The sequence below is a fragment of the Vipera berus genome, assembly GCF_964194415.1.
Source record: "Vipera berus genome assembly, chromosome: 2".
Classification (NCBI taxonomy): domain Eukaryota; kingdom Metazoa; phylum Chordata; class Lepidosauria; order Squamata; family Viperidae; genus Vipera; species Vipera berus.
Genome location: NC_138203.1, coordinates 267,043,731 through 267,057,925, shown reverse-complemented (window position 1 = coordinate 267,057,925; position 14,195 = coordinate 267,043,731). Strand labels below are relative to the sequence as shown.

General features: G+C 40.2%; 1 protein-coding gene across 3 annotated transcripts; it reads left to right on the top strand.

Moving 5' to 3' along the window:
* Positions 1 to 558: 558 nt before the first annotated feature.
* Positions 559 to 11,789, top strand: LOC308663561 (uncharacterized protein). 3 transcript variants are annotated; one of them, XM_081320085.1, is made up of 6 exons: positions 559 to 591; positions 1,505 to 1,933; positions 3,025 to 3,139; positions 3,245 to 3,312; positions 7,139 to 7,268; positions 9,111 to 11,789. In XM_081320085.1, exons 2-6 carry the CDS (start codon positions 1,517 to 1,519, stop codon positions 10,739 to 10,741), a joined length of 2,361 nt encoding a protein of 786 aa, XP_081176211.1. In that variant the 5' UTR covers positions 559 to 591; positions 1,505 to 1,516; the 3' UTR covers positions 10,742 to 11,789. The 3 variants fall into 3 exon arrangements, 2 of the variants coding, with proteins under 2 accessions (XP_081176211.1, XP_081176210.1); XR_014025437.1 differs by lacking the exon at positions 559 to 591 and having other exon boundaries at positions 1,210 to 1,933; positions 9,111 to 10,859; positions 11,062 to 11,789; XM_081320084.1 differs by lacking the exon at positions 559 to 591 and having other exon boundaries at positions 1,210 to 1,933.
* The last annotated feature ends 2,406 nt before the right edge of the window (positions 11,790 to 14,195 follow it).

Genomic DNA, 14,195 nt, shown 5'->3' with positions numbered 1-14,195 from the left:
GGCAGCTGGCAGCTTCCGTCCCTCTGGCTAGTGCCAGCCAGCCTAGTCGAGAAGGACTTAGGTAAGTATGGATGAGCGTGGATGTGCGTGTACATGTGAAAAAGAACAAATATATATGTTGCACCAGTAAACGTCTGCTATTTTAAATTCACTGAGTCTCCCTGTATTTTAAAGAACCATTTGTGCCTCAGTGTGTGGGTGAAAATGTGGCTATTTTCCAGAGCTGTGAGAGTGAGTGACCATAAACTTAAATACAGCACTCTTCGGAAGTATAACATTGCCTAAAGCACGTTGAGAAGGCTTCCCGATCAAGGGAAACGTGAGCGTCCCCTCCTGCCCCCGCATGGGAAACGCTCCGTCTCTCCTTGTTCCAGGAGCGCTTTCCGTTCACAGAAAATCCACCAGAGGGCGGCCTCTGCAAAGAGAAAGGAACTCCACGCACTTCAGCGTTGGGCCGTTGAGGCCGGTTGGGAAGGAAGTGACATCAGTAAGCCTTGCCTTTCTAGGATGCTGGACTCGCTCTCTTTAACCCTTTGAACTTCGCAGGCGGTTGAAAAGGCTGCAAGAAAGTCTTGAAGGAAAGAGGCACAGGTGACAAAGGAGGTTGTTTGTCTGTGTTTGTGTGTATGTTTGTCTCTGTGTGTGCTAGTCTAGACCACGTATGTTGCCCTCAGGAAGAAATCCAGATGCCAGAAAGGAAAGGTGGGGATCTAGATCGTCCTTCACGCTCTATTTCCTGGGTAGTGGGAGAGCTTGCATGGCAAATCTCAAGGAGGAAATAAGAAAAGGTTTGAAAATGCAAAAGATTATGCCTAGGTTCTCACTCTGTGCTGGATGACAGTAAACTAGGTTCGACTCCTCTGCAGCTCAATTTGTTTTAAGAGGGTAAACAGATGATTATGTTAAGCTTTATGTATTTAAGCCTTTGTGTTTCATGTGAACTGAGCCCCTGGATCTGATTGACCCTTTTGTGCTTAGGACACATTGTGTGAACTTGCCTTCCTGTGTGAAGGAAGAGAAATGGAACATCCTAATCCAGGGTCAATTGAATGGCATTACATTTTTGTGAACTGAATTTTCATGCTTTGTTAACCTGTTCTGAGTTTTTGTATGCTGCGTGAACCCTGCTGATAGGTAAATGTAGATCTATATTTTTAAAAAGCAAGTCTTTCCTTGTGAGTAAAACAAATATAGAAATGATCCAAAATGCCAAATACACTGAATCTTCTTGATTGATGTCATCAGTTTACCAGGCCAGAAAAATACTTCCTTCTATAGGGATGAATATCGGATGAAGGATCCAATCCACTACTTTCTAGTTGTTGGAATTTATTTTCTATCAGAGAATTGCAAAAGGAAGTCATTTCTTCGTCTTCTTTAGAGACAAAGTTATCTCTTTGGCAAAGAGGGTTAATGGCTTGTTCTGATTCCCATGGCTAGATGAACATTGCTATGAATGAAAAAGAATTTGGTTTCCTTGAACTCATTTGGATTTGTGTTACAGGACGGAGAAAGAATGGCGAGCCTTCCTTTAGCAAGTGGGGGAACTGGAAAAGGCCCTTCCAGTGTTCAGTCTGGAATCGGTGAGGAGATCTGGGCAAGAACTGGCCAGAAGATCCTGGACGATGGAACCATCCTTTCACCCCTTCAGTCCTGGAATTTTAGGAGCATCCGGCATCAGGAGGATGAGGGTCCCCGAGGACTTTGCAGCCGACTGCACTACTTTTCTAGCCAATGGTTGAGACCGGAAAAGCAGACAAAAGCGCAGATGCTGGACCTGGTTGTTCTGGAGCGGTTCCTGGCGCTTCTGCCCCTGCAGATGCAGAGCTGGGTGCGGGAGTGTGGAGCAGAGAGCAGCTCCCAGGCGGTGGCCCTGGTGGAAGGCTTCCTCCTGAGCCAGGCGGAGGAGAAGAAGGAGCAGGCTGAGTTGCAGGTGAGAGGACTTCCTCTCGGGAGCCCAGAAGGACTTGAATATAATAAGTTCAAATTTTTCTTTCCTTTTAAAAATATCATTAAGCTTATCAAGATATAAAACACAAAAAAATGAAAATAGTAGGAACTGGTGGGAATTGAAGAGAAAGACGTATAGGGTAAAGGGGGAAAAAGGAAAATGATTGACTCCTGACTCTTTAGTGCAGTCAAATAAAATGGTAACATTACAGCCTCCAACTTCTACTTTTACATCCTTAATGTGTACTAGAACTAGCCATTCTATAACAAGAAACTCTAAATTTCATTTTTTTTAATCCCAAGAAAAAAATCCAGAAGTGATTTCCAAGTAGAAACAAGGTTGGATGTGTTCTTTTCTTTAACTAAAGCAGTTAATTTTGCCGTCTCTGCTAGTTCCATGAGTTTTTCCAGCAACTTCTCCATTATGGCAATTAACGTATCCTTCCGTTTTTGTGCAAAAAGCATTCTTAATGCTCTCAACATATAAAACAGCAAAGATTGAGATTGTTTCTCAATCTCTTTGTCTGTTAAAGTCCCTGGTTTTGTTTTTATACCCACTTTGAGAATCTTCTGCAGTAAAATGTAAATCTTACACCAGTATTTCTTTGGTTTGTCCACCAAAATGGAAAAGGGTTTCTTGTTTACATTTATATTTTGAACATGTATTTGAATATCCTTTATACATCTTTGGCCGGTTATCACGCATTAAATAGAATTGATACATCATTTTATAAAAAATTTGTTTCAAATTATAATTTAATAGAAATTTTAAAGTTTTCACCCAAATATCTTCCTGTTGTTCAGGCATTATATTATACACAAAATTCTTTGCCATTCGATCAATATATTCAAATTCTTAATACCTCCTTACCAGAGTTCCCTGGCATTCATACTATGTGGAGATGCTTCACTAATCTTTTTATAGTTGCTTATCCTTTCTAGAAGAAAGATTTTGCAGAGCCCTTTATTTCTTACTTCCCAGCCTAATTGATCGATACTGAGTGCTTTGCAGTAAAAAACCACTTCATGACGTTTGATAACCATTAATTCTTTTCTCCTTCATACTATGTCAAGTCCTTTACAATGGACATCAGAGATCCTGAAAGAATGAGGCATCCTTCAAATCTCCCTCAAGAACTGTTTCTCAGGAGGATCTCTGAGGAAGATCCAAATCAGGACACCTCAAGAGGTAATAGTGAGGTCCTTTCATTCCTCTGATAAATCCTAACTTTCTTATCTTTTGTGTTTTCCCTTCTATAGCATTTCATTAATTATGCATATATCTCCCTCACAGGGAAGAATAGAAGGAAGTTGACGTTTTGTTTTGGGGGAGCGGAAACCGTGATTGAACCTCCAGCTCAGGTGAGAGAAATACATTCATTTACTAGATTTGTATTTTCCTTTTCTCTCGGGAAATCAGCTGATGTACATAGTAGAGGTAGTCCTTGATTTATGACCACAATTGAAACCCAAATTTTTGTTGCTAAACACATTTGTTAAGTGACCTTTGCCCCATTTTATGACCTTTCTTACCACATGTGTTAAGTCAATGACTGCAGTTGTTAAGTTTGTAATAAGTGAATCTGGCTTCCCTACTGACTTTGCTCTGAGACCTTCACAAAAGGTGATCACGTGACCCAAGGACCCTGGAACCGTCATAAATATGAGTCAGTTGCCAAGCATCCGAATTTTGGTCATGTGGCTAAGGGGATGCTGCAGCAGTCGTAAGTGTGAAAACTGGGCATAAGTCATTTTCCCCAGTACCGTTGTAACTTTGAACAGTCACTAAAAACTGTTGTAAGTAGAGGACTATCTCTACTGTCTTCTTCCATTGTCCCCTCTGCTTTTGACTGGGGATTTTTTTAGGATTTTTTTTAAGACTACTACTTTAAAAACAAAACTCTTTCCCCTAATTATTCTCCCAACTTTTCAGTAAATAATGTTTTACAGATATTTTCAAAGCACCCATTCTTTCTTTAATTCTTTGAGTTGCATTTGTGCAAGGATCCTCAAAAGTATTTTATATTCACACCGGGATATTAACATTTTTAAAAGCTTTATTTACAATCATTGATAAGAAAATAAGTGATTAAGAAGAAAGATTTTTAAAATCCCAAGACAGTGACCATATAGAAATGCCTCCAAATAAAAATTGTTCTGAAAGAGCACATAATCAAGGCCCTGTTGGCTTGCAAAATACCTTTTAATCCCCCGACTCTTGCCTGGATTTGGAGGCCAAACCATCCAGCTTTGCAAAGGCTAAGAAATGCCTTCCTCAAAAAATGTTCTCCATTTTCTTATTTACTGTCGAGTCAATGGCTCAGACTACTAGCAGTTTCCTTGCAATCGGAGGAGGGGCAGAGTCTCTGGATATTGATGGCACACAACACAGATCCATGGCTGATCTCTCCCAGCTCTTTCATGAAGGTGTTGAGGATGAATAGGATTGCTCCTTCTTAGCCACTTCATAAAATTCTACGAAGAATCCCTTTCCCTACAGAGACATTGGTGCCTTTAAACCCAGGACAAGTTAGTGTCACTGATTGGTGGGTTTTCCAAGGGCCACGTGCTAATTGATTTTCTCCAGACAGAGTGCCTTTTGATTGAGGATGGATGAATTGATCCTGGCTGTCCGGCTGGATATTTGGTAAATCCAGAAGGATCCTGAGGTTGATCCAGAAGGAAATTGGGGATACTTAACTGAATGGCACTGAAAGTCCTACAAAATCATTCAAGTTGGTGGAAACCGGTTTAAAACAAGACAGGAATGCCCCCTATCACCATTGTTGTTTGTTTTAACGTTAGAGATTTTATTAATTAAAATTCGAGAGTCCTCTATGATAAAGGGAATTAAAATAAAACAGAATGATTATAGATTGGGAGCTTTTGCTGATGACTTGGTTGTGACATTATCTCAACCGATACAATCGGTTATAGATTTGATGGAAATTATAACTCAGTATGGAAAGGTTTCTGGGTTTAAGGTAAATAGTAATAAGACCAAGATATTGTCCAAGAATATGTCTATGAGTGAAAGGGAAATGTTAACCAAATTAACAGGTTTTGAAATAGTAAAAAAGGTTAAGTATTTGGGAGTGTATATTGCAGCTTCAAATGCCAAATTATATAAGAATAACTATGAAGCACTATGGTTGAAGGTACAAAAGGATTTAAATAATTGGAAAAAATTACAATTATCTCTATTGGGAAGAATCGCAGCTGTTAAAATGAATGTCCTGCCAAAGTTTCTTTTTTTGTTCCAAATGATACCTATATTGAAAAAGGATGCCAACCTTGATGAATGGCAGAAGGGTATTAATAAATTTATCTGGGCGGGGAAAAAACCAAGAGTCAAATTTAAGATTTTGCAAGATGCTAGGGAAAGAGGGGGACTCAAGGCGCCTAACTTGAAATTGTATTATGATGCGGTGGTCTTGACATGGGTTAGTGATTGGCTTAATTTAACTAATAAAAGAATACTTCACCTTGAGGGTTGGGACTTGGTATATGGATGGCATGCATATTTGCTTTATGATAAAAAGGTGGACAGGGTTTTTAAATCTCATATTCTTAGAAGTGCCTTGCTGCGTGTCTGGAAAAAGTATTATTATAAGTTAAATTATAAAATACCAATTTGGGGAATTCCCGGGCACGCGATAGAGGGCGTATCTATGGGAGTAAGTTTGGATATGTTTTCCTATAAGGAATTACTTAGATTGGAAGGGAATAATTGGCAACTTAAATCATTAGATGAGTTAAAACATGAAAACATAAGTTACTCTTGGTTTCAATATACCCAATTGAAAGCCAGGTGGAAGCTGGATCAGAAGGTTGGCATCACAACTACAGATGAAAACTTAGTAAAACAAATTAGAGATTAGAGATATTTGGGAGGTAATCTGGGTTAGAAATGTTAAATTTACTCAGGCTCAAATTTAAGAGAAAATTTTTATAAAATGTTTTATAGATGGCATTTGGATCCCAAAAAGTTGTCTAACATGTATCCTAACATACAGTCTAAATGCTGGAGATGTGGTAGTTTAGATGCCACCTACTTTCATATGTGGTGGGCTTGTAGAAATATAAAAGCTTTTTGGATTAAAATTTGGTGGAACATTCAAAAGATTTTTAAGAGAAAGATAAAGTTTTCTCCACAATTGTTTTTATTGGGTATTGTTGTAGATTGTAATACTAAAGAAACCAATCTGATGTTGAATTTGATAACAGCAGCACGGTTACTGGTGGGACAATACTGGAAGAAGGATAGTTTGCCTACTATAGAAGAATGGGTACTTAAAGTATCGAATCTTGCAGAAATGTCTAAGATTTTTGCTTATTAGAAGGATCATTCACAAGAAAGATATATTTCAGTTTGGAGAAGATGGATAGATTATATTCAGAATAAATATGGGACTAAAAAGTTTCACTTAGCTTATGAGTAGATTTTAGAGAGATATTGTTATATTTATTATAGAGGAATTTGTATTAGTTTTTTTTAGATATAATATATATTGTATTATTACTATTATTATTTTAGTATTAGTATTGATTATATTCTTGTTTAAGTTATTATGTTTTTAACAATTTGAATGTATTTATGTTAAAGGGGAGTTAAAGCACATTATGAATTTGGTTAATTTTATAATGGATAATTTGAGTTAGAATATGATTATTATATCTATAACCCTGTATTTGGGGTGGGTGGGTTATTTATTTATTTATTTATTTATTTATTTAAATTCCATTAATATCCCGCCCTTCTCCGAAGACTCAGGGCGGCTTACAAGCTTAGCAGTAGCCTTCATTCTATGTATATGCCTGCTTATTAGGGCTTTCACACACACCCCTAAGCGGCATTATTACAAAGTCAGCTTAATTGCCCCCAACAATCTTGGGTCCTCATTTTACCTACCTCGGAAGGATGGAAGGCTGAGTCAACCTTGAGCCTGGTGGGATGCGAACCTGCACTAATTGCAGGCAGCTGGTGTTACTTATGAGGATATGTATTGTAAAAATTTTTTAAAACTCTTTAATAAAAGAAAAATAAAACATTTCTTCAATCAAAAGCATTTTTTTCTGTCCTAAACTCACCTAAACTATGGAATCCTACTAAACATAGCCAATTACCTTAGTGCATAGCTTTGCTATAGTCCCTCCTCAATCTGTTCTGTACTTTTTTGCCTTTCAGGAGGGTCTTCTGCCCTTTGAGGAGGTGGCTGTGTATTTCTCAGAGGAGGAATGGTCTCTGCTGGATCCTCACCAAAAAATGCTGCATTGGGAAGTCATGCTGGACAATTATAAGAACGTGGCCTCTCTTGGTAAGGGTTTCCTATTCTGCAGTCAGACAGTTCAGGAAGACACTTTGTACTCAGATGCCACGGATTACTTCTTATGAAGTCATCTCCAAATAGAACTCCTCTCCAGAAGGAGAAGGAAAAGCCATGCTGTTCCACTGCTCCTAGGAAGGAAATAGGTCAATGGCATTCTGCTTAGATATATTCTATCCCATTTGTTTTTCTATTTCTATCTAAACATATTAGTGACAAAGTAATTCCTTGGTTTGCAGTAATACCAAACTTCATCAAACAGTTTTCAGCTATTTTGGCGCAGGAATTCTAAGCAGGGACTTACTATGCAGTATACATCCAGTCATAGTCATATCTGTCCATTCTCGTAGGTAAAAAGGAATAATTCCCCATCTCAGCTAGGCATAGTTACGGATGCCAATCGATGCTTGCATGATGCTTGATTAGACAAGGGCTTTAACCATCCTGGCACATAGCCAGGGCATTCTGTAATAAACTTTGAAGCTCCTCCCACTGACTAGATAAGATATAGGACTGACTAACAACTAGACTACATTTCCCAGAGGCCATCTCTTAAGGAGACAGCGTTTAACCCTTTAAATGCTAAATGCTCTAACACAGTTCTTAATTCCTAAGCTAGCTATATAATGGACCAGAGTTACATACTGGTCCAGCACAGCCTTTTACAAGTTTTTATGCCTCACGAATAGTGATATTATCATTTCTATACCAAACCGTTATAATTATACAAATATACAATATATTGGAATCTGGCAAAATACCTGAAGGCAATTACAGGTAGTCTTCAAGTTACAAATATAATGGAGCCTGCCCATTTCATTCATAACTCAAAAATTCATGGGAATAAATCTTGTACCTCGAAGAAGATCACCTCCTGCTTTCACCCACATATTTGCTAGTTGAATGCATGGGCAAATAGGCGGTTCATTATTTGCACATGAGGTATCTCGGTGGGGAAGGCCATAGAGGGCCTAGTGATGGAACAGGCCCCCAAGGCCTCCACGATTCACAAAGATATCTCATGCTTCCCCCTCCATTTCTGCCATGGCAGATTGACCTACCTTGAAAGGATCCATCTCTTCTTTGCCGGGTTCCTGCTTTTCTGGCGTAGGAGGGTCAACGGAAGCTCCTATGTGCTGTAATATCATGCGAGTTCAGGCACCCATCCTCTTTCGCAGAGAATGAGTGCCTGAACTCTCATGATGCTTGTTATGCCTGCTCCCCCCCACCCCGAACTCAAGCCACATGGCCACCGCCCTTGGTTTCTGTTCTGCCAGTGGAGTCCTGTAGATCAGACGCATCCCCTGGCCTCCTTTCCGGGCAACAGCAGCCTGGAAAAGGCCTCCGAATCCCGGATTGGTCCTCCGGAGGCAATTGGAAGCCTCCTCCAGCTTCCGTTCCATTCTCTATTGCAGAGAAAGAGGCCTAAACTCCCGTGAGATCATTCGTGATCTTGCGCTACTTTAGGCTTCCATTTTCTATGAAAGCACCAAAGGCCTAGAACAGCCAAGAAACCAAAGGTGCATACCCACAGTCCTAGTGTCTAGGGAGACTGGGGTGCAGGGGGAGGAAATAGCTAGGGTGAATGTTGCAGTGCTACTGTGGTCATTCCTGAGGGTGAATGACTGCCGTAGTGTGGAAACATTCGTAATTTCAGGAGTTTTTCGTAAACAGTACTTGGTGATTATCGTGTAGAAATTAAATAAATAAATAAATAAATAAATTCGAACGTTCACTAAGGGAAGGTTCATAACTCGGGGATTATCTGATTTCTGACAGAGTGATCATTTCTCCTAACATTTCTATCACTTTCATTTCTCTTTTCCTTTGAAGGTGATAATGAGAATGACAATAAAGTCGCTAGAGAACTAATGAAAGTGTTCAAACAAAGAGACGTAATGGAGAAGCCTGCAATTCAGACAAGATTCCAAAGGCAGGAAAGAAACACTTCAAATAATTGGAATAAGGAAAGCTCATCTTCCATTGATGCTCAGATGCAGGATTTTATTGATCAACGAGGAAAAATAAAGAAAGAATACATTGGGAAAGGTTTAAGACTATTCAAAGACACAATAGATGTAAATGAGCACTATCTATCCCAAGTCAAAGGACAAGATTATATATCCAAAGACAAAGGAAAAAATTACAATTGGACTTTCACACTTTCTCAAGAAAATGGGTCTGTTATGTCACAGAAAAGTTTTCACATGGGAGAGAAGCCAAATAAATGCACTGAGGATGGAAATAAGACTGTTTATAAAAAGATAAGCACAAGGGAGAAGCTATATAAATGCAGGAAGTGTGGAAAGGGCTTCAGCAAACGAATGCATCTTACATCCCATCAAAGGATCCACGTAGGAGAGAAGCCATATAAATTCACAGAGTGTGGAAAGGGCATCAGGAGAAACAGTGAACTTATATCCCATCAAATGATACACACAGGGGAGAAGCCCTATAAATGCATGGAGTGTGGAAAGGGCTTCAGGACAAAGTGGCAACTTACATCCCATCAAAGGATCCACACAGGGGAGAGGCCATATAAATGCATGGAGTGTGGAAAGGATTTCAGAACAAGCTGTGAACTTACTTCCCATCTAAGGATCCACACAGGGGAAAAGCCATATAAATGCACGGAATGTGGAAAGGGCTTCAGAACAAACAGTCAACTTACAGTCCATCAAAGGATCCACACAGGAAAGAAGCCCTATAAATGCATGGAATGTGGAAAGGGCTTCAGTCAACACTATAAACTTACATCCCATCAAAGGATACACACAGGGGAGCAGCCCTATAACTGCATGGAGTGTGGAAAAGGCGTCAGGAGAAACAGTGAACTTATATCCCATCAAATGATACACACAGGGGAGAAGCCCTATAAATGCATGGAGTGTGGAAAGGGCTTCAGGACAAAGTGGGAACTTACATCCCATCAAAGGATCCACACGGTGGAAAAGCCATATAAATGCACGGAATGTGGAAAGGGCTTCAGAACAAACAGTCAACTTACAGTCCATCAAAGGATACACACAGGGGAGAAGCCCTATAAATGCATGGAGTGTGGAAAGGGCTTCAGGACAAAGTGGCAACTTACATCCCATCAAAGGATCCACACGGCGGAAAAGCCATATAAATGCACGGAGTGTGGAAAGGGCTTCAGAACAAACACTCATCTTACAATCCATCAAAGGATCCACACAGGGGAGAAGCCCTATAAATGCAAGGAATGTGGAAAGGGCTTCAGTCAACACAATACACTTACATCCCATCAAAGAATACACACAGGGGAGAAGCCCTATAAATGCATGGAGTGTGGAAAGGGCTTCAAGACAAACAATGAGCTTACATCCCATCAAAGAATACACACAGGGGAGAAGCCCTATAAATGCATGGAGTGTGGGAAGGATTTCAGAAGAAACAGTTATCTTACAGTCCATCAAAGGATACACACGGGAGAAGCCCTATAAATGCATGGAGTGTGGAAAGGGCTTCACCCGAAATAGTCATCTTATTTCCCATAAAAGAATCCACACGGAGCTCAATCTATGGATTTCCAATTTACACAGACTGAATTCTGAAAAGAAGGTTGGTGTTTTTTGTCTAGGCCTTCTAACGTAGAGGCCTAGAGAGATGAATTTAGTAATGAAAATAAAAACAATGGGATGTGCCATTATAATTATTATCTATAGGTTTTTGAATTTATGCATGTATAGGTTCATTTTATTTTATTTTTTCAGTAATGCGCTTCCTGCTCCCCAATTGACATGTTTCTCCCACTTGGTCATAGCTCTCAAAAGGATGTGAAGACATTCAGAAGGTGCTGCTTCCCCAAGCACAAATGAAAAAATAAAAGAAAAATCAAATGTATACCCTTGGTGTAGAACTGGGGCACCCCAAATGTAATCAAATTTGCATTCTCAGTGTACAACTGAGACCTGAGTCAACCAGTATCTATGGAGAAAGAGGGAACATTATTCATTCCAAGGCCTGAAGATGTATGAGGGAATTGTCACATGCCCATCAATGTTTAGCGTCTGGGAAGAACTGAAACGAAGAATTCCTCTCTCAAAAACGAAGCCAGAACGACCAGAAGCCCCACAAGTGATTGTGCAAATTATTTTCAAGCATTTTGCTATTCTATAGTGTGATGAGGGCTGAGAAGAAGTCTAAATTTGATTTAAATAAAATTAAATATCAATGCTGTGGTTATGTTCGAGTCATGTATTATACTCATGTATTAAACTCTTTAGTTACTTTAAAAATGTATTAACATGAAAGTTTTTGGAAGGATTTGAGAAGCTCATGTTTGAAGCTTTTTATTTAATTGTCAATTCTGTGTCAAACTGGACAGTAAGACTGAAAAGAGCAGAGAGGTTAACTGAATTCTTTTTAACCCCTTTTTTCTCTCCATCTACATTCTTTCTTTCACTAATTGTAGCTAAATCTCTCTTTTTTTTCCCTTCTGCATTGTCACCTACAAATCCAGAACTGTAGTAGGTTAAATACGAGATAGTAGATATTAAGGGGAAAAGAGAGGAAGTATTTAATGTTATAAATTGAAGTTTGTACTAAAATTTTTGTATGTTATTGAACTATTGATTAACTCAGCCACCACATTGCTTTTTAAACGTTGTTGTTGTTAGCTGCGAAGTCGTGTCTGACCCATCGCGACCCTATGGACAACGTTCCTCCAGGCCTTCCTGTCCTCTACCATCTTCTGGAGTCCATTTAAGCTCACGCCCACTGCTTCAGTGACTCCATCCAGCCACCTCATTCTCTGTCGTCCCCTTCTTCTATTGCCCTCAATCTTTCCCAGCATTAGGCTCTTCTCCAGTGAGTCCTTCCTTCTCATTAGGTGGCCAAAGTATTTGAGTTTTAGCTTCAGGATCTGGCCTTCTAAAGAGCAGTCAGGGTTGATCTCCTCTTGGACTGACCGGTTTGATCGCCTTGTAGTCCAAGGGACTCGCAGGAGTCTTCTCCAGCACCAGAGTTCAAAGGCCTGAATTCTTTGGCGCTCAGCCTTTTTTATGGTCCAACTTTCACTGCCATACATTGCAACTGGGAAGACCATAGCCTTGACTATATGCACTTTTGTTGACAGGGTGATGTCTCTGCTTTTTAGTGTGCTGTCTAGATTTGCCATGGCTTTCCTCCCGAGGAGCAAGCGTCTTTTAATTTCTTGACTACAGTCCCCATCTGCAGTGACCTTGGAGCCCAGGAAAATAAAATCTCACTACCTCCATTTCTTCCCCATCTATTTGTCAGGAATTGAGAGGGCCGGTTGCCATGATCTTGGTTTTTTTAATGTTAAGCTTCAACCCAAGTTTTGCACTCTCCTTCTTCACCCGCAACAAGAGGATCTTTAGTTCTTCTTCACTTTCTGCCATTAGAGTGGTATCATCTGCATATCTTAGGTTGTTGATATTTCTTCCGGCAATCTTAATTCCAACTTTTGATTCATCTAGCCCTGCCTTTCTCATGATGTATTCTGCATATAAGTTAAATAGGCAGGGTGACAGTATACAGCCTTGCCGGACTCCCTTCCCAATTTTGAACCAATCAGTGGTTCCGTGTCCAGTTCTCACTGTTGCTTCTTGGCCCAGTTATAGGTTTCTCAAGAGACAAATAAGATGGTCTGGTACTCCCATCTCTTTAAGAACTTGCCACAGTTTGTTATGATCCACACAATCAAAGGCTTTAGCATAGTCAATGAAGCAAAAGTAGATGTTTTTCTGGAACTCTCTAGCTTTCTCCATGATCCAGCGTATGTTAGCAATTTGATCTCTAGTTCCTCTGCCTCTTCGAAATCCTGCCTGTACTTCTGGTAGTTCTCGATCCACATACTGCTGGAGTCTAGCTTGTAGGATTTTAAGCATAACTTTACTAGCATGTGAAATGAGTGCAATGGTGCGATAGTTTGAACATTCCTTCGCACTGCCTTTCTTTGGAATTGGAATGTAAACTGATCTTTTCCAATCCTGTGGCCACTGTTGAGTTTTCCAAATTTGCTGGCAAATTGAGTGTAGCACTTTTACTGCATCGTCTTTTAAGATTTTGAATAGTTCAGCTGGAATATTTTCACCTCCACTAGCTTTGTTTTTGCTCAGCTTTTCTAAGGCCCACTTCACTTCACATTCTAGGATGTCTGGCTCGAGGTCGGTGACCACCTCATTGTGATTATCAGGGACGTTAAGCTCATTCTTGTATAGGGAACCTCCGGCAGCACTGCCGCTTCGAATGGCGGCGTTCTGAAGCCGCCCGATCCTGGGAAGCGTCAAAACGCCCGGAGGCAGCAAAACCAGCTGTTCCGCGGCACTGGAGCTTCTTCGGGAGAAGAGGGAGAGGTGAGCCTGCCTGGATAGAGGTAGAGCCCCCATACGATCCTCCCAAGTAGTTTGGGGGATAAAAGGGTGAGCTCCCTCGGAGCCCAGGCTTTCTCCGCTCCCAGGACGTCTTCGCTCCAAAAGGAGTGGAACAAGACGCGACAACTGCACCTGCTGCTTAGAGGGGACTGTGAGTATTTTGAAAAGCAGGCAGAGCAAAGCAGGAAGATCTGGATTTTTAAACTGGATCTTAACTTTAACTCAGTTTCATTATCTACTTCAAGCTTCAAGTGTGAAATGGAGTGAAAATGGCGCTGGAGTGTTTCTCTCCTGTGTGAAGTGACTGTGTTTGAAAAGTGTTATATTTTGCTACAAAGCAAGAGATACAACTCGCAATTGACTCTATTCAGTATTGGATTTTGTGTATTTGATTTTGTGTATTTGAAAGCGTGTTCCCTATTCTTATTGAAAGTTAAAAACTCTGGGAGAATTGTTACTTTTTTTTTCCCTTTTCTTCCTGAACTTTGATTCTGCTGGGTGACAGAGGAAATTGAAACTTAAGAGATGGCTGCGAAACGTGGGGGAGGGCCCCCGCTTT